This window comes from Tasmannia lanceolata, unplaced genomic scaffold, assembly GCF_043159265.1.
Source record: "Tasmannia lanceolata isolate RefF3 unplaced genomic scaffold, GAP_Taslan_0.1 ptg000005l, whole genome shotgun sequence".
NCBI lineage: Eukaryota > Viridiplantae > Streptophyta > Magnoliopsida > Canellales > Winteraceae > Tasmannia > Tasmannia lanceolata.
In genome coordinates, this window is record NW_027518682.1 from 9,399,430 (window position 1) to 9,427,018 (window position 27,589).

The window sequence follows — 27,589 nt, forward strand, 5'->3', positions numbered from 1 at the left end:
AAGGGATTTGCTACGGACCACGCGGAAGGCATTCGGCTGTTGCATGAGAGAGCAGCAACGTAGGCTCAGATTTTGTCTTATTCATTTAATACATCTGAGGTGGCTGCACTCTTGCAACAGCCAGCCCACGAAATGCCTTATGCGATGGTCCCTAGCAAATCTCATCTTAGGAAACTCTTTTTTCCCATCCCTTCCTATGCAAACCAGGGTTAAAATAATATTATTTTCAAGAAGTCACATCTTCCAAGATTTGATTTGGATTAATTGGGGAAGATTATGCAGGGAGGCTAGATTAAGTATTAGGATTATCTTCTCATATCTTGTCAAATCTCTTTCCATAAATCTTGTGATACTAGTTTCTATGTTTATCCTCTTGAGTGTTCTACATAAGCACTTATTAGGCTTGTCCTATAATGAGTGTTCTATGTATTTACAGTTTTTCATGTCATACCAAACATCCTTGGGAATTAGTTCTACCCCTCCATCTTGCAATAGATGGTGATATCGTACATGGTTCTTCAGTCTTCTTATACAACAACACCAGTTAATTGGCACTAATCTTTTCATTACCAGCCATCCAACAAAAACTTTGGACCTTAGAGGAGTGCTAGTGAAGCAAACATTTAACCACTTGAACCATAGTTGGGAAACCTAGAGGAAGTCTTTTTGAAGTTAATCGTCTTAGCAAGCACCATTAGTATCTTGAAAAGAGACTAAGATACAACAGAAGGATAAGTAATTTGGATATGTTCCATCAAAGGACCCTGCAATCTCACTATCCTACTTCCCTCCTTATTTATACCGTCCAAATAGCTTTTGTGCCCATCTGCGCCCTTAGCCCCATCCCTCAAACCACCAAAGGACCTGTCTTAAGTTTCAAAGCTGGGCATTAGAAACACTGCAAAAATTAGAATGTCTCCACAATTCACATATTGCAAACGTGAGATGATAAGACCATTGAAAAAAGGGAAAAAATACACTTAGACCCCCTATGGTTTCTGACACGTTCAACTTAACCCTGATGTTTAAAAAGTTATAAATAGACCCCCTTGTCACTACGAAAAACACAGTGGGCCAACATTGTTTGGATGATCCAAAGCGTTCATTTGATGGGCCCTGACATAGATAGAGTGTGCCCAAAAAATCAGCTCCATAGGATCATCCTAACCTTTCAATCTGTGGACCAACAGTCAACTGAGGGGTTCTACCTTACACAAATTGAAACCACAGTCAGAATTCAGAAACCACGGGGGTCTGAGTGTATCTTTCCCTTGAAAAAAAAATAAGTAGCACCAATGCCTATTTCAACCACAGTCAGAATTCAGAAACCAACAGTCAACTGAGGGGGTCTACCTTACACAAATTGAAACCACAGTCAGAATTCAGAAACCATGGGGGTCTGAGTGTATCTTTCCCTTGAAAAAAAAAAAGGTAGCACCAATGCCTATTTCAAGCTTATACACCCAGTTTCTATGTATATTAACCGATATTGGAAAGGTAACACAGCAAGAGGTTTCTTGAACTATGAAGCAGTAACATTTTCTTCATGAACAATTAATTTCTTTTCTGCCTTCTAATGTTCGTCTCCAATCTGCCAACCTTGTTAAAAACATATAAGAAAGCCAGCCAACCAAAGCAAATCAACCCCCAAATCCTCACTAAAGCCCTCAACTCCTCCTTGTCCTATCTCCTCATTCCTACTCGCTGTCTCTCTCTAAGCAGCCCACTAAACGCCCAACAAGTGTTCGACGAATTGCCAAACCCAAATGTCTTCTCATGGGCTTCCGCGATCCGATTCTCATCCCAACACGGGCGCTTCAAAGAAGCTGTCTCTTTATATGTTCAAATGCAGAGAGCCGATATCTCCCCAAGCACCTTTGCAGTATCCTCCGTTCTAAAGGCCTGCGCTCGGATTCCGGCCAAGATTGCCGGAACTTCGATCCACGGGCAGGTTCACAAGCTCGGACTATCACGCGTTGTTTACGTACAGACTGCTCTTGTTGATTTGTACTCCAAATTCGGGGATTTGGAAATTGCTCAGAAAGTGTTCGATGAAATGCCTGAGAGAAATGTTGTTTCTTGGAACTCGATACTTTCTGGGTATTTGAGAGCCGGGGAGTTGACGAAAGGTCGCAAGATTTTTGATGAGATGACTACCAAAGATGTGGTCTCTTGGAACTCGATGATTTCGGGGTATGCTAAAGCGGGCGACATGGGTCGGGCTGAGTCCTTGTTTAGGCAAATGCCGTGGAGAAGTCCGGCTTCATGGAATGGAATGATTAGTGGGTATATTGAGTCCAGAAATATAGAAGCAGCACGAGGGTTGTTTGATGAAATGCCTGAAAGAAGCAATGTCTCTTGGATTGCCATGATTTCGGGGTATTCAAAATATGGCCAAGTTGATTCTGCTTGCCAGCTATTTGAACAGATGGGTGAGTATGATCAAACTGCATGGAATGCCATGATCGCTTGTTACACTCAAAACGGCCGACCTAAAGAGGCCCTCCAACTGTTTAACAAAATGCGAAAACTAAATATGAATGTGCAACTTGATGAGATGACTTTTGTTAGTGTTATATCTGCGTGTTCTCAGTTAGGAGACTTTAGATTTGGGACATGGGTTGAGTCATATATGCATAGATTAGGGATTGAATTGGACGATCATTTGATTACTGCTCTGATAGACTTGTACGCGAAGTGTGGCAGCTTGGACAAGGCATATGAGATGTTCCATGGCTTGAGGAGGAGAGATTTGGTTGCTTATAGTGCAATGATCATGGGCTGTGGAATAAATGGGAAGGTTGGCTCCGCGATTTCTTTGTTTGAAGAGATGGTGAATGCCAAGATTAGGCCAAATGCAATCACATTCACTGGGCTCTTGACTGCCTACAACCATGCTGGTTTAGTGGAAGAAGGATATAGATGTTTCTCCTCCATGATGAGTGAACATCGAGTTGCACCCTCTGCTGATCACTATTCAATCATGGTTGATCTTTTTGGGCGGGCTGGAAGGTTGGAAGAGGCACTTGGACTGATAAGGAGTATGCCAATGCAGCCACATGCTGGGGTCTGGGGAGCCTTGCTTCTTGCCTGTAGAATACATTGCAATGTTGAGCTTGGGGAGATTGCCGCTCAACACTGCATTGAACTGGAGCCTGAGGCTGAGGCCAGTGGGTACTATGTTCTTTTAGCAAATCTATACGCTTCAGCTGAGAGGTGGGATGATGCCAAGAGATTGAGAAAGTTGATAGAAGAGAAGAGGTTGGCTAAAATACCTGGATGTAGCTGGATGGAATCTACTTAACTCTTAGCAAATATTCATAATCAATCGGTTGGGACCAAATATGTCATTGATCTTCTCTACACTCTAATTTGCTTGAAGTATACTACCACTTCGTTCATGTAGGGATGAAGGGAGATTGGATATGCACTGACTATGGATACTTTAACTTCAGATGGCGAAGTAAATGCAGGCAGTGCAATTTTGGAAAAGGGAAAGGTAAGTTCTGGCGACCTAAAAAGTCATCGGAGGAAAGATCCGAAGGGGTTTGGCCGGATTCTGGAAATATCAGATCTAGTTCCATTGATGGGATCCCAACCCTCACTATCTCTGGGAAGGAAGTGGAGGATCGTAGCACCCTTCTCAAATCCTGTTTGGTTGGCAGGCCAAAAGGGGTTAATTGGAACCTGATGGATATTTGGAACCGAGCTAAAACCCATTGGAATATTCCATCTCTCCGTAGGCCGGGTTTTTTCGGTCCAAATATGATCTTATTTATGTTTACCAGTGAAGCAATGGCCACCAGGGTCTTGGAGATGGAAGCCAAAGCATGTGGAAACTTCCTCTCCTCCCTATCTGCATGGAGCCCGATTATCAAACAGGAGGAAAAGGCGATCTGATCAATTTTACAGGGATCCCTCTTCATGTCTGGGTGACATCAACGGTTGAGGCTTTGGGCCGGATTTTTGGAAAAAGTATTAAGTGTTAAATTGGAAGGAATGACTCTTGCCTCAGTTTTGGTCATTTGCTCGAAAACGGATGAGATTGTGACTTTCGTACACATTCGGGTCCAAGACACCATCTTCAAAATTGACATTGACCTTCGTTCTCCTAAGCGAATGGATTCACTGAATAGGGTTTCTCCTTCCCTGTTTGATCCATTGGATTCGGATCTTTTGGTCAAGCGTTATGACCGTCAGCCTGTGGTGCTGTCCGAGAAGTAGAGCCCTTTGGGTAAGAGCGAACATTTTAATCTACAAACAGTTGATGGTGGAGGGACTCGGCAAAAGAACTCGGCACCAACTCAGTTGGGTCAACCGGGTGGCTCTGATCAGGGTGAGTCCTTTAGGCTACCGTTGAAATTTAAATTTCAAAATCAGCCGCCTAAACAAGGTGGTTTCAACACTTGTCATGGACAAGCCCAAGGAAAGGAGCATAGATACTTCTATAATCATGAAAGGCCATTAGAGGGGATGTCAAGATCAACATATTAAAAAATTCCGTAAATCAAAAGCACTCAAAATAATGGGGAGCTTTTTGAGCAACTCTTACATATCCTCTCCAAAATATGGGCTGATCCGGGTGTGTCAGGCTTTACATCACCTGATGGGTCGCCAGGGCCTGGAAAAAAGCCCTATCCTCTCTCCAAGTGTAACTTTATGGATAATGATCATTATAGGTAGTAATGGGCTCCACTCCGAAAACAGTACACGCAATACAGATTTCTAGGGAAGAGTGTCTGCGGTAAAGAATAATTACCTTTTCGGTTTCTGTCTCGAATAGTCTTATCACCGCCGTATTAAGCAGAGGGCGGTGGCTTTGTTTTTATAACCTCATTTAAAGCCTAGTTACTTGCGTAGTACGTTTTCGCATGTCTGGAGGATCCGATGGAGGAAGTTCCTGCCCCGGGTTTTGAGATTGTTTTCTTTTCGAAGGTCCAGAAGGCTGAAAGATAGTGTGGAATTTTTCTTGGGCAAACTTAGCAAGTGAGCAAGTGTTCTCTGATTTGATTTGCTTGAGGCTGTAGAAGCAGTGTTTTGGGAATTTTACTTTGGATCTTGGGTAAGGAAGCTTTTTTGGAAGTCCGAACTTTGGACTTTTGGGTAAGGAAGTTTTCTTTTTGGACTTCCAGGGAGCAGGTGATCGATCTAATAGTAGTTATGAAATAGGTTTTAGTTGTCAATAGTTTTAACATGGCAAAATAGGTTAATTAGTCAGATGGAATAGTAGGATTTATTAGCCCTCTAATGTCAATTTCTGGTGTGCTATCAATAGCAGAAGACCCTCGAATAGCTTGAGAGACCATGGTCTTTCGTTCTATGAGGCAATGATGCCGGTTATCTAACATTGACTGATGGCTTGATATGGTGGTAAACCAAGAAGCATAGGGCTTCTTCTTGAAGGAAAAGGTGAAGATGATAATGGGTTTATAGAGGAGCTTTGGCAGCATGGGAGAAGTGTTTGCTGATCTAGAAAACCAGTATTAAGCCAGATGATAGTAAAAAGCTGATTGTGGTATGGAAAAAGGTAAGGATTTACCTACGAGGTTCTGGTGGTTTGGATTATTTCCCAGCCAGTCTTGTTGATGTTATGTATTGTGAATGCGAACCCCTGGTCCCCGATGTAACTCTCATAATATCAATAAAATATGTCAATTTAAAAAAAAAAAAAATCAATCGGTTGGGGTTCGAAGTCGTCTACATCTCAAGTGTGTCCTTTAAAGATCATAATCCACATTACAGCTATCCATCAGTTCCATGATTTTAGATCTTTGTGGGGTTAGCTCTCTTTCATTCACTTCATCATATATTATTCCTTGTGCCACTACTAATGAAGGCAAATTCTTGTTGCTACCTTGGGTATTGATGGAAGAGCTGTGGGCAGCTGGTAGAGTAACATCGTGGCAAGGTTCTTGGCATGACTGATGTTTGAGGTGTTTCTATCATCATTTTGGGAAATTGTTGGCCATGGCCAGCTTCTATCTCTGGTAATTTGGATAGGTTAAATCCCTAAGGGGGTGAGTGCTTCTTTTTTGGTCCCCAATATCATAAATGTACACTGACAATTCATTTTTTTGTGAACTAATCCATGTTAGTGACTGTGTAGAGAGATTCATTAGGATGATCTTATCCTTTTTTCTTTTTTCTTTTTTGTGAAAAATGGCAATTATATTCATAGCATGAGAATTATATTGGGGACCAGGAGTCCCAACTTGCATTTACATAGCATGAGAGGTCAGGGTGAACCCTAGACCATGAGACAACAAAAGAGAAGTATCCACAGGGCCACTATCAGCTGTAGATGCTATGGTTGACATTTTCTTTGTACATTACAATAATCCTGCATCCCAAAAAGCTCCATCAGCACCATGATTCAAGAATTCCGTGAGATATCTAGCGATGCTTCCACTGCTATAGATCTATAATGATACCCATCCACCCCCTACTGAATCCAACAAAACAATGGTCATTTCTAAACCTTTGCGATCTTCACACGGGGATCTTAAGAACAACTACAAAAACCAAAATTAGGAAGATCTTATCTATTTTTGAGAATCTACCTATCCAATTTTTTTAAAGGTTTTTCTGTTAAATTTACAGATTGCCAACAGTGTAGTTATAGTTATGACCCTACGAGATTGAATCAGACTCTGAATATCTTTGATTCTTTTGATAAGGATAATATGCTGTTTATGTTTGCAAACTTCTCCTGCCTCCCTCATGGTTAAACCCATAATATGAACCATTGTTTAAAAAACCGAGTCAATCGTCTTAACGATGCACCAATCAATGAGTGAAAAAAATGGAAGAAATGGGGTTCAGATATTTCAGACCATAAGATACAATGGTGATCCTTATGAACTAATTGTTCTACACCTTACTTGGTGTAGATGAACTTAGTTTCCGTCTGGATATGCGCCCTTGGATTGACTTGCCTGGGTTGACTCCCTTTTACCTTGATTGAGTTCTTGTACCGGTTCTCCTTTTGCCTTACTAAGTTAATCAGAATGTATTTGACTTGTCCAAGTTAATGAAAAATTGACCACATCAACTATTGTCTTTCCCAAGTTGACAACATTTTTAGTTTTTAACTTGGTCGACTTCTCATCTGAGTCCGAGTTTGTAATCATTGGCGACGAGAACTCGACCAAGGTGAAAAGTGTCAGCCTGGGCAAGTCAATGATTTTGACATGATCAACTTTTTATTAACTTGGGTTAACCAAAGAAATTTTTGAATGATTTAGTCAAAAATCAGTCTTCGACGACATCGGCCAGAGTAATACTGAGTAGACTCGCGTAGAGTTAATGATTGACATGGAGAGTTTTGAACATTGATAAACAATGTGCATTGTTTTTATCATTCAGATGTGTAAGGTAATCATTGATAGCTGAACAAACGATGAAATGAAAGGAATTACTCCATCAGATGCTGATGCGAGGTGGTAGAGAACATTGAGAAGGTGACTGAGACTGCAATGATTGTGGCTGTTGGAATTCTGATGGAGGAAATTCTGTAAAGATGCAGACCACATATAGAAGAAGGCGGAAGAACAAAAACATAGGCATTCATGAAAATTCATTAACTTCAGATGGGTAAGGTCTTGTAGGGAGTGCCTAGTGAAAAAAGAAGAAGAAAAGTACATCCACCACCAAGAAGGTTGATGCATAGAGTGATTGTAGAGAAGAACGCAGCAGGGAGAGAAAGATGCCTAAACAAAATCTTGATTGGGAAAAAAAGGTGAGGATGTTAGCAATACAAGGATTCTTCAGAGGAGAAGGATGAACGACCCGTTACAGATTAAGGACTTTGAAGATGGGGTTGTTCTTGTTAATCTTCAGTTTTAGAAAGATGCAGTGAGGGCTTACAACAAAGGGAAGGAGGCGGCTTTGGCATTTTCATGGGTTTGAGGTTCAAAAATCCCATTACATGGGTGGGTGATTGAAACAATCTGGCTATTAGACCACTATGTTGGGGAAGGGGAGACCCAAAAAGTTTAATTTTGAGTCCAATAATCACTTTGCACTGAAAATGAGTACTCAAAATCCAAAACGTACAGGGCTTAGGCCCTGTTCATTTTGGAATTTGAGAATCCGATTTTGAGTCTGATACTGATTATTGGACTCAAAATTACGTTTTGCCATCTTACTTGCATCTGAAAACCATCTGCCAAGGCTAAATTAACCACATTCATGTACCATCCTGTGCTTCACAAGTCACACCAATACTTCCAAGGTTTCATGCCCATTGAGGCAGTCTATCTAAACAACCTGAGCTTTACAAGTTAAACCATAACTTCCAAGGTTTCATGTCCATTGAGGTAGTCTATTTAAACAATTAGAGCTTCACAAGTCATACCTTAGCTTCCAAAGTTTCATGCCCTCATGTGGCTGTCTATCCAAGCAACAAATGCTACTGAACAGGCCAATCTGGAGAATGTATAGCAAGACAGACAATTTGTTCTTGTTGCACTCAAACATGCAATGTGCCTTTAAACAATAGTATAGCAAGCCATAAAAAATAGCATCAATGAGTGGGACACAAGCCTTCAGACTGAGATTCCATGGCTTGATTTCTGGCTCCTAGATAAGAAAGAAAGACTCGACCTTACTAGGCAAATAGCTTCCATCTCAAGCAAGATGTGGATCCCATCTCATAAGCCTATCTACAGAAGCAAATAAACAAGGAAATAAAACAAGGCTCCAACTTGCAAGAGTAGTTGATATATTCTTCCATGTAATGATATGATACAAGTTCTGGGAATCAGGAAGATGAAAGGACTTCGCTTGCCTTTTCTTTATTCTTTATAGTGGTAATAGTATCTCATATTAATGGTGAAAAAGGATGAAGCATCTATGGCATATTAAAGTATACTAACCACAACTGCCACTTTACATAAAGATATTCACTTAGAAATGAAGTTTCAAAAACTTCATTAAACTATGCAGATCACGGAAAGTAATACGGTACTATTTATTTTCATAAAAAAGGAGGTAATAGATTCAATAATATGCAAACCAGTGCTGGTCAATTCTATAGGGAAAGAAAAGATGCTTGTCAAGAATCTTGGTTTAAGGCTCGTAATATAAGTCACCTTATGAAATATTGGATGGTAGATTTTCCGATCACATGCATTAATACTATTCTAGACAAAGCTTGACCATGTAAATCACTTTGAAATATTAGATGGAACATTTTCCATAAAAGCAAAAAAAAGGAAATAAAAAAAGGCCCACATATTCATTTTGTTTATCTGGACTGTCTAGCAATAAATTGTGAATATCTTTTTTTTTTTTTAATTAAAATAAATTGTGAATATCACGTTCCAGGAGACTTTAAAAGTCACAAATATGGAGGAGAAACTAGCCTTAGAGTAGTATAGCGTCAGGTTGACTTTCCGGCAGAGAAGATTGGAATGCTGGTAGAGCTTGGTATGCTTCATTGATCCTACTTAAAGTAGGGAATGTGGACTGCATAAACAATTAGGAAAAGTGATGACCACATTTTGCAATATCATAGCAGCATTTGCATGAGTAACAACTATTTGAGCAAATTGTAGTGCCAATGCCCTCAGTAGCCAAGGGATGGGCTACCACTAGTAAGGAAGGTCACATGACCATTAACCTTAGTTGGTCTGCCTGAACCAAATTAACTACCGACATAAAAGATCGCATACACACAGTATCTATAATATCATTGAGAATGTACAAGCATCAATTTTTTTTTTTATCATTGCTTTCTATCATGTCGGTCAATGTCTAAAAGCTCGAATTAGGACATGGACTCACCCCGAAAGATTGACCAAGAAAGATTTTAAAGAATGAATTGAAATTATTCAATTTCCAGCATATGAGGGGAATCATTATCAACACAAACTACGCTCTCAGACACAGACTAATCAATAGCAGCAGACGACCATATGAAGTTTCAATAATCATGCTGGACATCAAGTTGCTTCCCTTATGTAGAGCTTGCACGGAAGATACCTTACATGAGGAGATGACAAAATAGGGGATCCTAAATTCGTCTATGATAAAATGGAAGATGATGAGGAAGTGCCCATGTGGAAATGCCTATGGTGAATGAAAAGAAATAATACACTTTCTTGCAACATTTTGTGGTATCCAGTAAAACAAAATGCTTCTCATTGCCTCAGAATGGGAGAACTGTGGTAAAAAGAGGATGGTATAGATGCTTGTGGATATTAAACAGATTTGGAAGTAAAGGTACACTGCAATGCCCTCAAATTGACTATGAATTAGAGATCTTGCCCCAACTATACTTCATAGATTGGATAGACTTTCCTTCCAACTTCAACATGATTTAAAGCATTTAACCATACCATATCTTTTCCTCTTCCTGTTAGCAATTTTGCATGAGGTTTCCATAAGAGTTTAAAGTTGCCATCCCACAGTTGTCAACTACCAAATCGCTTCTGAAGTGGCTGCTCTCTCATGCAACAGCCAGCCCGCAAAATGCCTTCTGTGGTGCTTCCTAGCAAATCCCATAATTTAACCAATTTGGACTCCAAATGTCTGTCAGACTGTCTAGATCTGAATGGCACTAATCAAAAAGAGGTGTATACCTATAAAAATGATGATCGAGATTTGCTTGTTCTAACGAGTAGTTAGAACAAGCAATGAAAATATGGATTGAGTTCAAGATGACATGAAGCATTTGAAAAGTGCTACGTAAAACTAGACCATGAACAAAAGTACGAAAGGAAAAGGATAAAAGAAAATGAATAAAAACTCACCATATCAACATTGAACCTCCTAGTGGCAACATTGATTTGTGGGGCTAAAAAGACATCAGCCTGCATACAAAACTCTCTAGTTAGTTTGACAACATTAAATCCATTACTAAGTCTTTTAATTGGAAAATTTCGTGAAATTAAACATTTTGATAATGCCATAAAATAAAGACAAGCATCAATATTATTCTACTCAACAACAGTCCGAGTCTCTTATCAGTTATCATCCAACTCCGTATGGAGCTTCACAACTATCGCAAGGGTAACATACCCATCTCTGAGTTTCTCAACAAAACCAAGGATTTATTTGACCAATCTGCTGCCTTTCAGATACCCTTAAATTAGCAAGAGAGGATCCACTACACACTCAGTTCCTTGGGAGATGACTACGTCACGTTCAACACCATGGTACTCGTCCATGCAGCACTACCTATGTTTGCTGAATTGTGTGCTCCTCATCCAGCATGAAGACCTTATATCTACCGCAAAAAGCTCTGTGAAGCATCCAACACCACATTCTTCATCACAGGGTTCATTTTAGACACTTTATGTTGCTGCCCGCCCCCCCTCCCTCTCGCATTCATGACCGTGGTAGGATCTGTGTAAATGGCCGTTGTCAGGGTTGAGGCTACTATGCCAATAAGCAACAAGAGTAGGTCCCCAATCAGCCACAACAGGGGCACAATCAAACATGGCCAAGCCTTCTATAGCACTAGCTACAACCTGGGCAGAGCCAAGGTCATCCCTCTCAAGGGAGTCCTACTCGCAGACTGCTAACCCCCCCCCTTCCACGAACATCTATTACCAACAGGATTCATCCTATTGTCGTGTTTCAGGATACCCATCGTCCTATCGTCCACCCTAGTATGCTTTGAGATGCCAATTTTGATTTCTGTTGATGGCCATCTTGGTAGTTTCCTTCTCATTCTTCAGTAAATTGGTGGCATTCAAACAGCTCATGGATTTTTAAAAAGAAACAGAAACACAAATCTAAAGGAAAAAGGATATCAATGATGGTGTCATTTGATGTGCTTAAAGGCCATACGCAGCCTTGAGAAAAAAAGTGGTTAGTGAGCTACTAAATAAAGTTTAGCTTCCGTCATGGTGACAGTGACAAGTTTTCTTGTTAGTGCGCACCTATTGGATAACCAAATCAAAAGTTTTTCTTTCAAAAAAGCATCAGAAAACAGACCATGTATACTTCATCTCCTGTAGCATATTTGCCAACAAAGTCCTTCAGCAACTTCTCCAGAGCTGCATGTTGTAATCAAATCCAAGATCACAACAAGCAATAGAACCACCCATTATAGGGCATTCTGAAAAGGAGATAAACTTGAGAAACAATGTCAAACATAACGACTTAGAATCTTGTATAAATGAAAATTACTTCATAATAAGCAGTAAAACATATCCTTTTTGGGTAAGAAATGCCACATCTGAGGGAAGAATTTTGAAAATGATGTTAGGTCACTCTTAGTTTATTGAGTATTTATATGCATGAGCTAGGTATCAGTTATACATACTCATGATTTCCTGCATGCAGAGAAGACAGATGTTAAACTAAATGTTCTTGATCATGAGTAATAATGTTTCTAACGTGTAGGAAAAGCAGCTGTTTAACACAAGATGAAGCATATGAAGGAACCATGCTTACCTGTAAAACCTTTTAGTATATGGTGTTGAGCCCATGACATTTTATCAACTGGGGAAAGTTTTTCCTCAATATATTTCTGCAGAAATGGGTAACCATATAAGTAAACTGCCATGAATGTTCACAAACAGCACTGATGAGCAGTAATAAAAAAGACAGAAAAACATAAAATATGTATAGAGGCATCAAGTATATAGAGACCAAGGTTGCCAGATCGGGAATCGAAAGCGGGAATCAAAACGGGAATCGAAGGCTCCCAGGAAAAAATCCTACTCAAGGTTGCCAGAGCGGGAATTGAAAGCGGGAATCGAAGGCTCCCAAGGAAGAATCCTGCTTCCATGATATAGACTATGTAAAGAGGCATCAAGTATAAACAGAACATACCAGCACTGACTGCATTTGAAGAGGTTGTATACTCGAGCTAACAATACTCGCAACCTAGAACATGATATTGTTGTTAGAGTAGTTGGGAAACAGTACAGAAATCAGAATTCGATATGTTCTAATCCTGAAATACAGTTCATTACAGGAGTCCACTCTTTACTTCAATCAAGAAAGAGGATCCCCGTAAAAAACATACTACTAAATAGCTCTTTTACAATATGACGGAATTACATTAAGTTGCAAATAATAAATAACAGTAACATTAATATAGAACACAGAAAGTAGAATTCATAATCCTCAAAATCAATAGGACTAAACAAACAAATAAAGCCAACAAGTCATTGATGATTACTAAGAAACTCAACTGCAAATTTGCCTCTGCCAACAAGGGAATCCTGAGAAGTGCTGCACTGCTATAATAGAAGTCAATAACCAGGAAGTAATCTGAAGGCATTGAAGATTTTGCCTCAATAATAGAAAAGAAAATTTATAAATATTTCCAACTTGGGATATCATGCTTGCAACTGCAAGTAGCCAAGTACCCAACAGGGAACATGGAAATCAAGAAAAGCAACTTTTATTTTTTTGCTTTGTCTAAAGCTGTTGTGGAAGCCAATTGGACTCATGGGGCTCCTAGCTCAAAATGGGAAAGCTGGAGATCGGAGAATTGAATAACAGTGGCAGAGTAGTAGCTCTACAGGAGACAGACGTCGAATGGGCCAGGAAATGAGACAGAGCATTTGAATTGCAAATTTGGGGGATGACAAGAACCTACAGGGCAAGGGGAACATGGGGAGGAATGAGGGCAGGGAACCATATCAGCGGGAAAGGTGCTGCGAGTGGAAAAGAAAGCAAGTGTGTGTGGCTCGACCAGCCACATGGGAGGGAAACGATTCAGAATGTGGACAATGTTTCCCATTTGGGATCCACCCCACTAGTTTTAAACTCAAGTTTCATGGGGATGAATTAACCAAGTGAAAAGCATAACCTAGAGTATGAACAAATGCATGATAAAGAAGTTAATGGGCCAAGACTCGTGACAACACAAGAAGGGGGAGAAGTACTACAATCTACTAAAATTTATTGAAACAGACTAAAATTGAAGCCTGATATAGCTGACATCAGGCGTAATAATTCAGTCATGTATTAGGTGTAATATTTCAGTCGCCCAACATAAAATGTAGCGGACAAATGCATAAAGTTATCCAGAGAGATTTAGCCTTCATTTTTTTAATCGTAGATTTAGCCTGTTTAATTTTGGCACTAGATATTTATCATGAGGAATTTCAATGAGTGGAGAGGTAAGGATTCATATCCGCTTTCGCCTTATTAAACGAAGGTTTGTCACAGAGGAAAGCAAAATTTAAACACCAATTAGATAACAACTCAACTCAACTCAACTAAGCCTTTGTCCCAAACTAGTTGGGGTCGGCAAATGAATCCATTAGAAAATTTTCATGAAGAAAGGTGAAAGGATATACTTGGCTCAAATGACTGTCTTATCCTGACACTAGTTGGGTTCGTCTACATGGATCATTTTCTTCCATTCTCTCATATCCAAGGTCATGTTCTCTTTTATGTTCCTAGCCCTCAATTCTTTCTTCACTGTTTCTACCCAAGTTGTTTTCGGTCTGCCCCCACCTCTTTTTACTCAATCAAATTGGCACGAGTCACCAATTAGTTAACACCAGGTTAAAAATTAGTCAAAGCAGTTAAATAAGCACGAATGAAAAATATGTGCTTAGCTTCTTTATCCTTGAATTATCTATTTTATAGGTAAACTTGCGTTGAATAAAATAAATAAAAATTCCATAATGAATTATATTAGAACAATCAAGACTCCAGGAGAACAAAAATAAATGAAAAGCATTACTATTGTCGTCATTAAAAGGGCGAAGAACAACTTTACAATTTACCTGGAGATTGACAGCTTTTTTCTTAGGGTCAGATGGCAGAATAGCATTCCAGGGGAACTTCTCCTCCAGATACTGTGCAAATTCAGCATCCCATGCACAGTAGATAACAAGTATTATGCAGAAGCTTGGTATGATTCCCTACATAGCTTCAGAATGCCATGATGTCTAGATTCTAGAACAGGTAGTGATAGTATATTAGGAGCTCTAAGCAAGTAGCCATTGCAACCATATATAACCCTCATAATACTGGACAAGAAATTTCAGGCTCAACTTAATTGCTAACCAGTAAGATTGCAAACGAGTCAGAAAGCACCAAATCGCCATCTACTAGTGCTGGAACGTAATGAATAGGGTTGAGATGCTCAAACTCTGTAATTCAAGGACGACATATGTCAAAATGGATATTGTTTGATCAAAGTCAAATGACATGCAACAATATACTTATCTCAAACCTCGTTATTGTCATAAGGGATCGGTGTTACCTGCCAGTGTTACCTGTACTATTTTTCCAAGTGTCCTGCGCGGCTACCACTATAAATATAGACACATGGGCACTCCCGTACAAAACTAAATTAATTAATTAATGAAAAATAAATCCCAATAGAAAAAAAAAGAAAGAATTATCAACTTATTTCAAATCAAGGTCAATTAAAAATAATTTTTTTCTTTGAAATGGTAGTCAAATGAAAAATAATTATGAAGTACAAACTAAAAAATAAGTATTTCATGATCACAATGACACATTAACACTTTTCTAGTATGTTGCCAAGGCACTGCATGTATACATGCATTTTGTTGGTAGGTAAGCATAAGCTGTCTTGAACCCACAACCTCACGGTTGCCCGCACGAAGGAGGTAACAGCATTTATGGCACAACAATTTCCAAAATGTTGGACGGGGATACATTAAGGGCCCGTTTGGATGCCGAGAAGATTTTGATTTGAATTTCTCACATTTGCAGCCCTTTCTGTGTTGTGATTTGGATCCGGATCAAATCCTTTGATTTCCAAATCAGCGGCTGACAGTGAAAAAAATCAGATTTCCAAATATGCTGTGGAAATAAGTAATTGGAAATCCACAGAACTAACTGACAGTTTCCTTCACGCTCTTGGCTCCTCAACCTCTCCCCTCCACTAGGAATTACCCCCTTCCCTCTCTGCCTCCCTCAACATGAGCTAGCGGATCTATTCATTTTGTATTCAAAACTCAATTCCAAATCCAAAGCCAAATACAAATACAAAATATGAGGTATCCAAACGGGCCATAAGTTGATTTTAAGAACATGAATGCATATCTAAAATCTTCTGAAAGAAACTGAGAAAGAAAAGATCTCCCATGGGTTTTGGAATATTTTATTTTAATTCGAAAATTGCATTGCCTGAAACTGTAAGATCTTATTTTGGCAATCATTGGTCTTAGATCAACGGTCTAGATTGTTGAATATATTAAGTGTGAAATTACTGGAGTTACCCATTAAGGGGTATATCCCTGTAGGATATAAAATAGTGGGTCCACCACATTAAAGAACATCAAAATTCACCTGGACTGAACTGCTCCCCTCTCGAAAGATCAACCGCCTTATACTCATAAGAAAGTCCTATGCACATCCCAAACATTATCTTCAGGCAAGACAAAATGAAAATCCGAAGTTGGAAAAACTTAAGATTTGAAAATCTCTAAGCTCTATATGATTCAAATTTCCAAATTTCAGCAATTACTGATAAATTTGAACCTTAGTAGTCAAACTGTAACGCGAAACCTCAAAAATTGAAGCAAGAAGTAGATCTGTAAGGGACATATCACTGACCTTTAAGATTCAAAGCGAATCGAACGCGCCACGAACATGAGCTTTGCCAGTAAGAATATAACTGGAGCTTTGTAGCAGGCGAAGAAGAGGAAATACCGGAAAGTTCCTGCACGAGCAAAATTAGGGGAATCCAATCAGAAGATTCTAGAAGTTTGCAGAAACTCGAATGAAATCAAAGGAATTGCAAGAGGAAATAACAGAAGGGGAAGAATAAAAAGACGGGGAATAATACCTGAGAATCAAGATCCATTAGAAAAATGGTATTTTCGAGATTGGAGGGGTGCAATCAAATGATCGCTTAAACTTTACTTCCTCCTGTTATTAATTTCTTGCTCACACTCTGGCAAAATGGATTTGTAGTGATTTGGAGTGTAAAACTCTACTACAGTAGTACAGTGCCTGTTTTTTCTTTCTGTGGCATGATAAATTCGCACCCCCTGTAGGATAATTCGCACCCCTTTGACTTAAAAGAAAAAAATAATAATAATAAAGGGGAAAATGGTTAAAGTATGCCACACATACACATCCTCCTTTCAAAGGGTGCGAATCATCCTACAGGGCGTGCGAATTTATCATCCCTCTTCTCTTTAACTTGCATCAACAAAATAATCAAGCAATTCCAGCTTAGCTCCTCACTAATGACATTTATCTGTGTGTCTGGCAGGGTATCTAAGTAATCCGATTGTATGTTGAACAAACTCATGATTTACCTCTTGATGGCGTACAAAAGAATGCCCCAATCGCTACTCGACATATGGCACCAATGGCGGCCCATAAAGCCATCGCCCCGCGAAGGGTATTAGGTTCATCGCAACCTAAAAACGAAGGACCAAGAATAGATCTCACCCAACCATTATCATACACCTGTCCAAGGGTATGAAAATAAGGGTAAGGTTTAGTCCACTAGCAGGTTGACACCTGTCCCAAAAGGTAAAAAGGTAAACTAATACCCAAAGCCCTCACTATAAATAGCCCTCATAAAGACAAGGTAAGGGACTCGAATCCCAAAAAATCACTATGCATAGCGTTTACCTGTTCAGTTGTGCCCATCACTGACTTGAGTGTCGAAGTGCCCGTCCGAAACTACGACTCCGGGTTGGTCTTCTGACCTCGTGTTCTCCTAACTCCTGTACAGGTCATAGCCTTTTGATCCACACAGGAATCTAGACGTGCTAGATCGGCTCTGTTGTCATTGCCTCATCTGTTACCGTTTTTGGGCGTAACACCTCTGATGGAAAAAGAAGACACGACCTCACACCCAAGTAGGAACGCTTGCTATGTCACGAAAATATAGCGATTTTATCAACCCATTTTGATAGAACGATAAAATCATGATCTTAAGATTTTAAAAAGGAAAATAATATTCACCCCTTTTCTTTACAATGGACAGCCAACTACAGCGTACGTGGCAATCAAGCCCATTGAATCCTTCCCACGTGAATTAAATCAGCCTCTTTGCAGAGATACACTAGAAGTGGCTGTCCCAAGTAAAAAAAAAAGGGGGCAAATATATCACTTCCCTATAAAAAATATAAGGATATTTTTCATTTTAATCATTCAGTGCGTTGTTTTTATGAGATTTTTATTTTATATTTTTTTAACATTTTCCAATGTAAACCCAAAAAATAAAAACTAACATTACCCACAATGTTTACCTAGTCGAGAAATTATTGAGAAGGATATTTGTTACTTAGAACCCGAGTCTCCAATTCTCCATGGAGGGACGTAAGGAGGGGGAACATTCCAACAGGGAAAGAAGCAAACAAACAGAAGAAGTCATAATAATAATAATAATAACGAAAAAGGGAAATGATATATTCACCCCTTTTTACTTGGGACAGCCTACTCTAGTGTGAAAGAGTAGTTTGATGCTTTCAAGGGAGAGATCGTTTCCCTCGATCAACTTGTCACATATTGTGAATGGCTGAGATTAATCTCAATTTAAAAAAAAAATTGTTTTTTAAATCTGTCCTTCAAAGAATGTGAGACTGATTTCGAAGCCATGCACTTAGGAGTTAGGTCTTATTTATTTTGGATTTTTTAGAGCCGATTGTGAGTCCAAAACTTATTGTTGGGCCTAAAATTTTGATCTCTCCTTCTATGTCGAGGCCATGCACTTGGGCCTTATTTGTTTTGGATTTTTGAGAACTGATTTTGAGTCCGATACTCAAGATTAAGTTAAACTTTTATTGGACTCAAAATTATGTACTCAAAATTAACATAATTTCGAGTCCAATAAAAATGCCCTGTTTGTTTAAGATTATGACAAATGATTGTGAGTGTCAAACCTATTACTGGACTCAAAATTACGTTAAAATTTGAGTCCAATAATCGGTTTAGCATCCACAATCCATTGTCGTTATCTTAAACGAACATGGCCTAAGTTTTGGCTCACAATCTATTCTCAAAATTCCAAATACAAATGGGGCCTTAGTTCCACGGAGGCCCGGTTTGGATTGCAAGAATTTTCAGAAAAAAGTTTGGGAAAGAAAAAAAATTTTAAAATTTCTTAGTTTTTTTTTTACACACGGAAAAATATAATATGAACATTTTTTATTTAGAGGGACCTTCATGATGATATCTTTCAAAATTAACCATAATTATATCATTCCCCTCTAAATTGTGAAAACAACAAATTTTCCAAAGAAAAAAATTTCTGTCGGAAACATTTTTCTTGCAATCCAAACAAAGGATATCATTTTATTCATACTTGGAAAAAGGTCTATAACGAGCTGCTCTGTTTGGTTGCCGGATTTTTTTTGTTCCTAGGAGTTATATGGGAGAGTAAGTTAAATTTTGGTCCCATCCCATGTTTGGTTGCCTTTTAGCATTAGGTTTATTTTAATCCCACTCTTGTAATGATTACTTGTGGGGTGAATTTTTTAATCCCACTTTTGTAATGATTGCCTTTTCATCCCATCCCAAAATAACCCCAGGAAAAAAAATAAACTCAATAACAAAAAATAAGCTTGAGAAGAATTTTTTTCTACCCAACAGTTCAAGCAACCAAAGAAAGGTTTTTTTTTTTTCCCACCATAATCCGGTCAACCAAACATGGGATTTTTATTTTACCAAGATACTTCTAGGACTTTTTTTTTCCCACCTATCTCGCAAGGTATTTTTTTCTCTCACATAACTCCGAGGAACAAAAAAAACCCGGCAACCAAACAGAGGGATTACATTGATCTTCCCAGGAGAAGAAACTCATCGAGTGAAGGTCCTAAGTCCTACCCATCGCATATTTTCGTCTTGTTTTTAATCCACGGCCAAGGGTGAATTATGTCCCACCAGTGGACGGTGTAGATCTGAAGACCCACCTGATGGCTTTTAACCTGATTTGACGTAAAAAAGCGTTAAAAAGTCTGCCCAAAATCCACGTTAAAAGTGGGGCGCATTATCCTACAAGTGGGGCGAAACAATCATCTCCCAAAAATGTTTGAATTACTAACCCGTGTCCATACCCGTCAATATAAAATGAGACAGCTCGCATTTTGCAGAAGGTTTAGGGTTCTTGGCGACACGGAACTTTCTTCAAAGGGTTTTAAGCCGCCGCTACTGAAAATCACTACAATCAGCCGACTAGTCGAAGGATCCTCATCTCAAAATGGTTTTTTGGGGTGAGTTTTTTCTTAATCGCTCATAAGATCTCCCAGTTTCTTCTTTTATTCACGGTTTTTTATATCTCCTCGTGTTCTTATCTAGAATTTTCAGTGTTCTATAGCTTTTTCGAGGAACAGAACATAGTATAGTGTCTTTGTTCTCTTTATCTTTTCTTCTAATCTTACTGATTAAATGGATTTTACGGCTCCATCTCATTATTTCTTTCTCAGGGATTGAAATAAAACCAGGGACTCCATATACCCATCAATATGATGAGACGCTAGGAAGGCTTCACATTGGTCAGGTTTGTTCTGAGAAATATACTAGATGTTTATGTTTCTTTTGGGTTTTCGGATAATTTCTGTATTGGGTATTGGAGCATGTGGTGTTTCGATTTGGGTTCGATTTGTTTTGCTTGATAAAAGTAGTGTTATTGTAGGCAACACTAGGTTCTGGTTCCGGTTCGGAAAAGGCAAAGAGGGTCGTTGTTCAGTGTAACGTAGGCAATAAGAGTCCGGTTTTAATATGTGCTTTGTTGCCTGAGAAATCTGAGTGGTGCCCCTTGAATCTCGAATTCGAGGAGTCCGAAGATGTTGTTTTCTCTGTTCTTGGTCCAAAGAGCGTGCACCTTTCTGGCTACTATCTGAGATCTCATATCAATCATGATGGCGATGATATGTATCCTTTTGACGCAGAAAAGTTGATTTCTTTAATATCATTAGTAGGCATTGATTAACTGATTTAAGGAAGAAGCTAGCAACCATTATTTGTGTGTTTCCCAAATCTTGTTACTTTTACTTTTTTTGTTCCTTTACTTTGTTCAAGTGATTCTTATGGGGAAGATATTGCCGAGACCGAAAGTGATCAATCCAGTGATTATGATGACCTTGAAGATGAGTACGAAGATGATTTCATCAATGATGATGATGATGATGGTGATCTTGGAATGTTCCATGCTTCGCCTCGGCCCAACAGCGGAGGTATACCAGCTCCCAATTGGTTTATCTTTTGAATTAGGATATACGTATATGCTTATATGTATTTGAATTAACTTATGAATGTGTGTATGTCTGCAATGTATAGATGGATGTATCCCCAAATGGATGTATATATGAAGAGGAATGCGAGACTGAAGGGAGCCCTTGCAAAAATGAGATGAAAGGGCTCCCCCGTTGGCTGCGCGTCACTCTAAAATATAATAGTCAACGAATGTTAATTGCAACTCTGGTGGTATGAAGCCAATGGGAGAGCCCTTTCATCCCATTTTTGCAAGGACTCCCTTCAGTCTAGTATTCCTCATATATGAATGTGTGATTTTTCCTCTGATTATGTTGAGTTGACAATTGTGCCTTCCATTGTTTGATTGGTGAAATAAGTTGTACTTGTTGCATAATTCATGTTAGTCGTGTTTGATGAATCATTGATAGACATGGAAATTCACAGATGTTCTGGTTATTGAGATTTGAGATTTAATGTTATTCCAAATGTTGAACACTCTTCCCATTTGACATGTTATTGTTTTTGTTTCCAGTTAAAATTGTGGAGATAATAGAGGATGAAAAACCTACAAACGGGAATGGTACTCTCAAACGTCTTAAGAAGAAGAATCAGATAAGTGACTCTGATGGTGATGATGGTTCACAGAAGCAAATTGTCATCAAGGGTTCCATTGTGGTTTTGGAAAGTGAAGACGAAGATGGTTTTCCTATTTCTCCCATGCTAAAAAAACATGATGTTCAAAATACTGAAGTAGAAGAAGAAACGGATAAGAAGACAACTAAGAAAGGTAAGAGGAGGGAGAAGAAGACAAAAGATGAGAGCGATCAAGTTACAAGCTTAAAAAGGAAGGTTGATGCTATTGGTCAAAATGGTGACTCAGCCAGGTGAGAGTTTCCTTATGAACCACTTTTTTCAGAGGTGTTATCTTGGAATGTGAAAAGCTTAAGGACAATTTTATTAGTTTTTCTCTATGGTAAATGTGTATTGTCTGAATCCTATAATCAGGGAAGCTGACCAGCTGTGTGATTCAGTACCATCTAGTGAGGTTGGTGCTGAAACTGTGGGGAAACCTAAGAAGAAAAAGAAAGAAAGTGCTAAGAAGGGGAAAACCCTTGAAGATGGAGTTAATTCATCAATAAGCGGAACTGAGAAAAAGTCAAGCGGAGATCAAGATCAAGCTTTTCATGGTAGTGAGAGTGATGTGCCCATTGATAATAAAGCTCACACAGAGGGGACACAGATTGATAACATGGACAATGATCTGCCTGTCAGAGATGAACCGGAGGTGAAGCTACCTAACAATAAGTAAGAATCATTTTACTTATGAAGCTAGTGATCTAACTTTTGAAGCTATGTGTGTTGCTGGGATTAGGTTCTATGACCTTGGTTTTGTTCATTTTATAATACTGAATTCTGTATTAGCCATTGAGCAGGGAAGTGATTGATTCTCCAGTAGTTTCCAAGAATGGAACATACTACAACCCAAGTGGCGAAGAATGACCTGCCTGGGCCATTGGAATAGAATGTTTGGATAATGATTAATTTTTTCCCGCCATTGAGAATCTAATTAAAGTCCTTTTTATTTTTGTTTTTTTTAAAAGGAGTTCCTATAGATTAATTCTATTATCAATGAAGTAATATAGAACAGAGGTGTGGGCTGAGTAATGCACTTCCCATAGGACACATTTTACTGGAGAGATTCATCATGACTTTAGCAACATTAGCAGCTCGGTCACTTCTTTTGCGACACAGACCTAAACAGTGTTACCCTTAGATATGTCAATTGCCGTACCTCAGCGCATTTCAGGCCATGATAGGGAATCTTCAGATTTTCTTTCTAATTGAGTTGTGGGAATATGATAATCTCTTTCATAAATTATTATAACCCATAGAGCCCAATGAATTGAGATTTCCTTGTTCATTCATTTTTTGTGTCTCTTGCTATTGTTGAACTATATTCTTTGGATAATTTACCCTACCCAAGGAAAGCTATATTGTCTTTTGTAACATTGTTAAATTTGCTCAACTCTTTTTGCAATTTTACAATGCAAATTGCCACAAGAAAGGAAATGATTATGTAGTGAAATTATTGCCGAGTCGGGAATATTTACTGATGACCAGTATGAGCCCTAACCTTGGTAACTTCGGAATTTCATTTTGCTCCGAAACTATTCCAGGAGAAGTTTGAATCTATTCCATTTGGATATTGATTGGTTCCTTTGGAAGTGTTACCCAAATGACACATATTTGCCCTATTTCAATCCTCCACATTGTACCCAATAAGTTATTGGGTGAAGAAAGGATTGCATTATCTTTTCTGTTTGTGGACTGTTCTCTTCAATATTATTGGAGATTTGCTACTGTCTTTGTTGTTTCTGTTTTCAGAGTGGAAGATATTTTAAGATATTTTTGTATGTTTGCAATTGTATAAACATTTGCTATTGCTGTTTTGTGCAGGAGTATCGATGATGATGCTGATATTCAAAGTGAGACTAAGAAAAAGAATAAGAAGAAGAAGAAGAAGAAGAGTAAGAATAATGAAATTGATTCAAGTGCAAATGGTGAGGAACCAGGACAAATTGATGAAGATAAAAAGGAGCTTGTTAAGGAAAATGAAGCTGAGGAGCGGCCATCAAAAACAAGGACATACCCCAATGGACTGGTTGTTGAGGAACTCTCAATGGGCAAACCAGATGGGAAAAGGGCTTCTGCTGGAAAAAAGGTAGATCACATAAGTGATCATTGGTTGCGTATTCTAGCTGGTGTTACCAATCATACGTACACAGGACAGGATACCGTATTTATTCAGTACTGATCTTAACAGTTTTTATGCTTCAAATTGTTCGGTACCAACTCTTAATAGGTTTATGGTATGTAGAACTAAAAATATTGGTTTTTTACTGATAACTAAAAATATTGTTATACATCCTCTTTTCAGCTTATGCGCACATATGGTATTTATTTTCTGTACCATGCTCTCTCAATAAGCAAAGAATACATCTCTTATGAGAGTCGAGTGATTGAACTGTCACTTTGTTTCAGGTATCAGTCCACTACATTGGGAAGTTAGAGAAGAATGGAACTATCTTTGATTCAAATATTGGCCAAAGCCCTTTTACGTTCCGCCTGGGTATCCTCATAGTTTAACTTAATTTGCGCAAAGCTGATATTTTAGACAATCATAGTAGTAACAAATGGAATTTTCTATTACAGGCATAGGACAAGTTATAAAGGGTTGGGATGTTGGCGTTGAAGGTAATTATTTATTAGACTAAAACCTTCATTTGTTACAAGCCCAATTTCATATTATTTTTCCAAAACATCTGGGATATATTTCTTAATTTCATGTATCTACGCAATCCTCAGGCATGCGCATTGGTGACAAAAGAAGGCTCACCATCCCACCATCCATGGGGTATGTAATCTCAATTCTCAAATGCTGGATCGTGTTCTTGTCGTCGTCGTCATTTTTTTTTTTTAATGGAGATCTTGTTCTTGTCTTTTGCCTCTGCTCTTCAAATTTTCATTGTCTAGTCTTGCAATCTCCTTGGATCTTTCAATGTAATTCAATTTTGTTCATGATGCAGCTACGGATCCAAAGGAGCAGGGAAGATACCAGGGAATGCAACTCTTGTATTTGATGTTGAGTTGGTTGATGTCAAATGAAGTTAGTAATGTCTTTTTTTACCTATTTCTCTATGTTTGTTGGTACCTTTGCGGCTTAATTTTGAAAATGGGTGGTAATGAGTTCTGGAGACTAATGCAATTATTATTATTATTTCCTTAAAAATATAAAGAAAAGTTTTGGCTGTATGCATTAGTTCCTCCCCTCTTGTAATGTTTTGTCACTTTCTTCTTGTTAAAGAACTGCATTTCACTATTTTGGCTTTACTCTGGCTACCCTGCTTGGATAATTTTATCTTGAATAAATCTTGTTTTTATAGCATACCCTGATAAACTGTGTTTGTTCTTGGGATAGCAAAACCTATACACAGATAAAATAAACCCTGGCTTACTATTCCTCTGGAGAACCACATTTATAGAGATTCTTATATGAGCTGTTCCAGATAATTTTATCTTGAATAAAATAATCCATGGATTGCTACCCCTATGGAGAACTACCCATTTAGTAGGAAATCCTTGGGTAAGCTGTTATTGGGATGGAAGGTGATATTGGAACAGGGCTGTCTGTCTGACATTGAAATTAAGAATCACATTAGGTTGCGTGGGCAGGAGGAATATGAACACATGAACGTTTTATCTTCTTTTGTTGCTAAAAGTACGCTTTGATTTTTCAAAATGAATGCATCACCCTTGCTCTCTTGACCATGTGGCCAGCAGGGCTTTTGATTTTCGAAATACTGTTGGCCATATGGCAAGCTGAAATTTGATGGTTCGTTCTCGGCCACACTAAACTATTGTGATTAGATAATTGTTTGGATTATTTTATCTTGAATAAACCCTTGCAATTGGCTACCCTGTTTGTAGAGTATACCCTAATCAGTAGGGAATCCAAAGATAAAATAAACCCTGGTTTGCTATCCCTGTGGAGAAGTGCCACATTTATGAAAATCCTTGAACAAGCTATTCATGGGATTGGCTATCGTTCTTGGATAACTTTATCTTGAATAAACCCCTACCCAGTGAAGCATTGTCAAGATAGCTTGGGCTTCTTTTACGAGAGAGGAGCCACCTTAGTAATTTAGGCCTTGTTCGTTTTAGATTTTGACAACCGTTTTGAGTTCAAAAAACCAATTATTGGACTCAAAATCAAACGTGATTTAGAGTCCAATAATCGGTTTTGGACTGAAACGAACTGGGCCCTAATTTGCTTTTTTTTTCTTACTTCTTTTGAAATTGAACATGCCCTTAATTTGTCTTATCCTTCTATTTCATATGAGGTACCAGTTCTCCTGAAAAGGAGCGGCTGCAAAAATGTTTTATGGAAACTGCCTAGACATTCCCTAAATTATTTTGGATCAATTACCAGTGGGGGGACAAAAATTAGGTGAAATTATCAACCGGACCCATGCTTTTCAGAAATTATCAACGGGGGACAAAATATGTCTTGTCATTAAAAGCTGGACGAAAATGCCCTTTTCTTAAGCAACATGTTTTGCTTTGCCACTTTTCCCTCTTCTCTCTTCTCTCTTCTTTCCCTCTTTTTTTTCACTTTTTTATTTTCAACTTTGTTTTTTTCTACATTACCGGTCATCTTCTTCATCATTTAGCCACCATTGGAGGTGGGAAAACTCAAAAATTTGAAACGTGAGTTCATTCCCATCTTTCTTTCAATATCTAGGTTTTATTTTTCATTTGTTTTAGGGTTTTTCATTTCTCCTTCTCCCTTTTAATAAAGGATGAGGAAGATGAATCGTACGGTAGAAAGAAAAAAAAATGTGAAAATGAACGAGTGAAAAAAACCAGGAAGGGGACTTGATAAGCCCATTCGGAATTTGGTAACCCCATTTTGATACTGGATAACCCCAACCCCAAAGACTTGAAAACCCCCTTCCAAAACTCCAGTACCCTTGGGCAATTTTAAGGGACTTGATAAGCCCATTCGTAAATTGGTAACCCCATTTTGATACTAGATAACCCCAATCCCAAATACTTGAAAACCCCCTTCCAAAACTCTAGTACACTCGACCAATTTTCAGGGACTTGATAAGCCCATTCTGAAATTGGTAACCCCATTTGATACCTGATAACCCCAATCCTAGAGACTTGAAAACCCCCTTCCAAAACTCCAATACCCTCGGCCAATTTTCAAGGACTTGATAAGCCCATTCAAAAATTGGTAACCCCATTTTTATGCTAGATAACCCCAATCCCAGAGACTTGAAAACCCCCTTCCAAAACTCTAGTACGCTTGGCCAATTTTTAGGGACTTAATCACCCCATTTGGAAATTGGTGACCCCATTTTTTATACTAGATAACTCCAATCCTAGAAACTTGAAAACCCTCTTCCAAAACTTTAGTACCCTCTGCCAATTTTCAAGCACTTGATAAGCCCATTTTGATACTAGATAACCCCAATCCCAAATACTTGAAAACCCCATTCCAAAACTCTAGTACCCTCGGCCAATTTTCAGAGACTTGATAAGCCCATTCTGAAATTGGTTACCCCATTTTGATACCTGATAAGTTCAATCGTAGAGACTTGAAAACCCCCTTCCAAAGTCAGGGATTTATGTAGAATGTAATCTGGCGGATTGTATATTTGAGGAATTTTGAAAGGGAAACGATATTTTTACCCCCTCTGCGGTACACATTCGCCCCACTTATAACGTGAAACAGTAGGCAACTTTTTAACACTTTTTGACATCAAATGACGTTAAAAGGGGGGCGAATGCGTACTCCGAGGAGGGGGGGGGGGCGTTTGAAAATATCATCGCCCTTTCAAAATCCAGCAACTGGGAACAACTTTGAGGGATTTCAACAAAGCTATTTACTCAACTGAAGATGAGAAGACACATA

The 27,589-nt window shown here is 38.6% G+C and overlaps 3 protein-coding genes across 6 annotated transcripts; 2 read left to right on the forward strand and 1 right to left on the reverse strand.

Annotated features, from left to right (window-relative positions):
- The first annotated feature begins 1,358 nt into the window (after nucleotides 1-1,358).
- On the forward strand, nucleotides 1,359-5,672 carry LOC143877399 (Tetratricopeptide repeat (TPR)-like superfamily protein). The gene has a single exon (XM_077379414.1). The coding sequence runs from the start codon at nucleotides 1,577-1,579 to the stop codon at nucleotides 3,302-3,304; it is 1,728 nt and encodes a 575-aa protein (XP_077235529.1). The 5' UTR covers nucleotides 1,359-1,576; the 3' UTR covers nucleotides 3,305-5,672.
- A 2,493-nt stretch (nucleotides 5,673-8,165) lies between these two features.
- On the reverse strand, nucleotides 8,166-16,898 carry LOC143877400 (glutathione S-transferase 2-like). 4 transcript variants are annotated; one of them, XM_077379418.1, is made up of 12 exons: nucleotides 16,742-16,770; nucleotides 16,510-16,615; nucleotides 16,243-16,299; nucleotides 15,198-15,219; nucleotides 14,986-15,071; nucleotides 14,703-14,774; nucleotides 12,787-12,840; nucleotides 12,406-12,481; nucleotides 11,944-12,005; nucleotides 10,755-10,814; nucleotides 9,366-9,468; nucleotides 8,166-8,663 (listed from the first exon to the last, which is right to left on the reverse strand). In XM_077379418.1, the coding sequence occupies exons 3-11, from the start codon at nucleotides 16,288-16,290 to the stop codon at nucleotides 9,367-9,369; spliced, it is 582 nt and encodes a 193-aa protein (XP_077235533.1). In that variant the 5' UTR covers nucleotides 16,291-16,299; nucleotides 16,510-16,615; nucleotides 16,742-16,770; the 3' UTR covers nucleotides 8,166-8,663; nucleotide 9,366. The 4 variants fall into 4 exon arrangements, with proteins under 4 accessions (XP_077235533.1, XP_077235532.1, XP_077235531.1 ...); XM_077379417.1 differs by lacking the exon at nucleotides 15,198-15,219 and having other exon boundaries at nucleotides 8,166-8,580; nucleotides 16,742-16,898; XM_077379416.1 differs by lacking the exon at nucleotides 15,198-15,219 and having other exon boundaries at nucleotides 8,166-8,659; nucleotides 16,742-16,898.
- Nucleotides 16,899-19,986: 3,088 nt separating this feature from the next.
- LOC143877401 (peptidyl-prolyl cis-trans isomerase FKBP53-like) lies at nucleotides 19,987-24,921 on the forward strand. Its single transcript, XM_077379419.1, has 11 exons — nucleotides 19,987-20,126; nucleotides 20,340-20,413; nucleotides 20,549-20,787; nucleotides 20,935-21,089; nucleotides 21,641-21,992; nucleotides 22,114-22,413; nucleotides 23,566-23,830; nucleotides 24,151-24,238; nucleotides 24,322-24,363; nucleotides 24,475-24,523; nucleotides 24,696-24,921. The coding sequence occupies exons 1-11, from the start codon at nucleotides 20,114-20,116 to the stop codon at nucleotides 24,772-24,774; spliced, it is 1,656 nt and encodes a 551-aa protein (XP_077235534.1). The 5' UTR covers nucleotides 19,987-20,113; the 3' UTR covers nucleotides 24,775-24,921.
- Nucleotides 24,922-27,589: the final 2,668 nt, after the last annotated feature.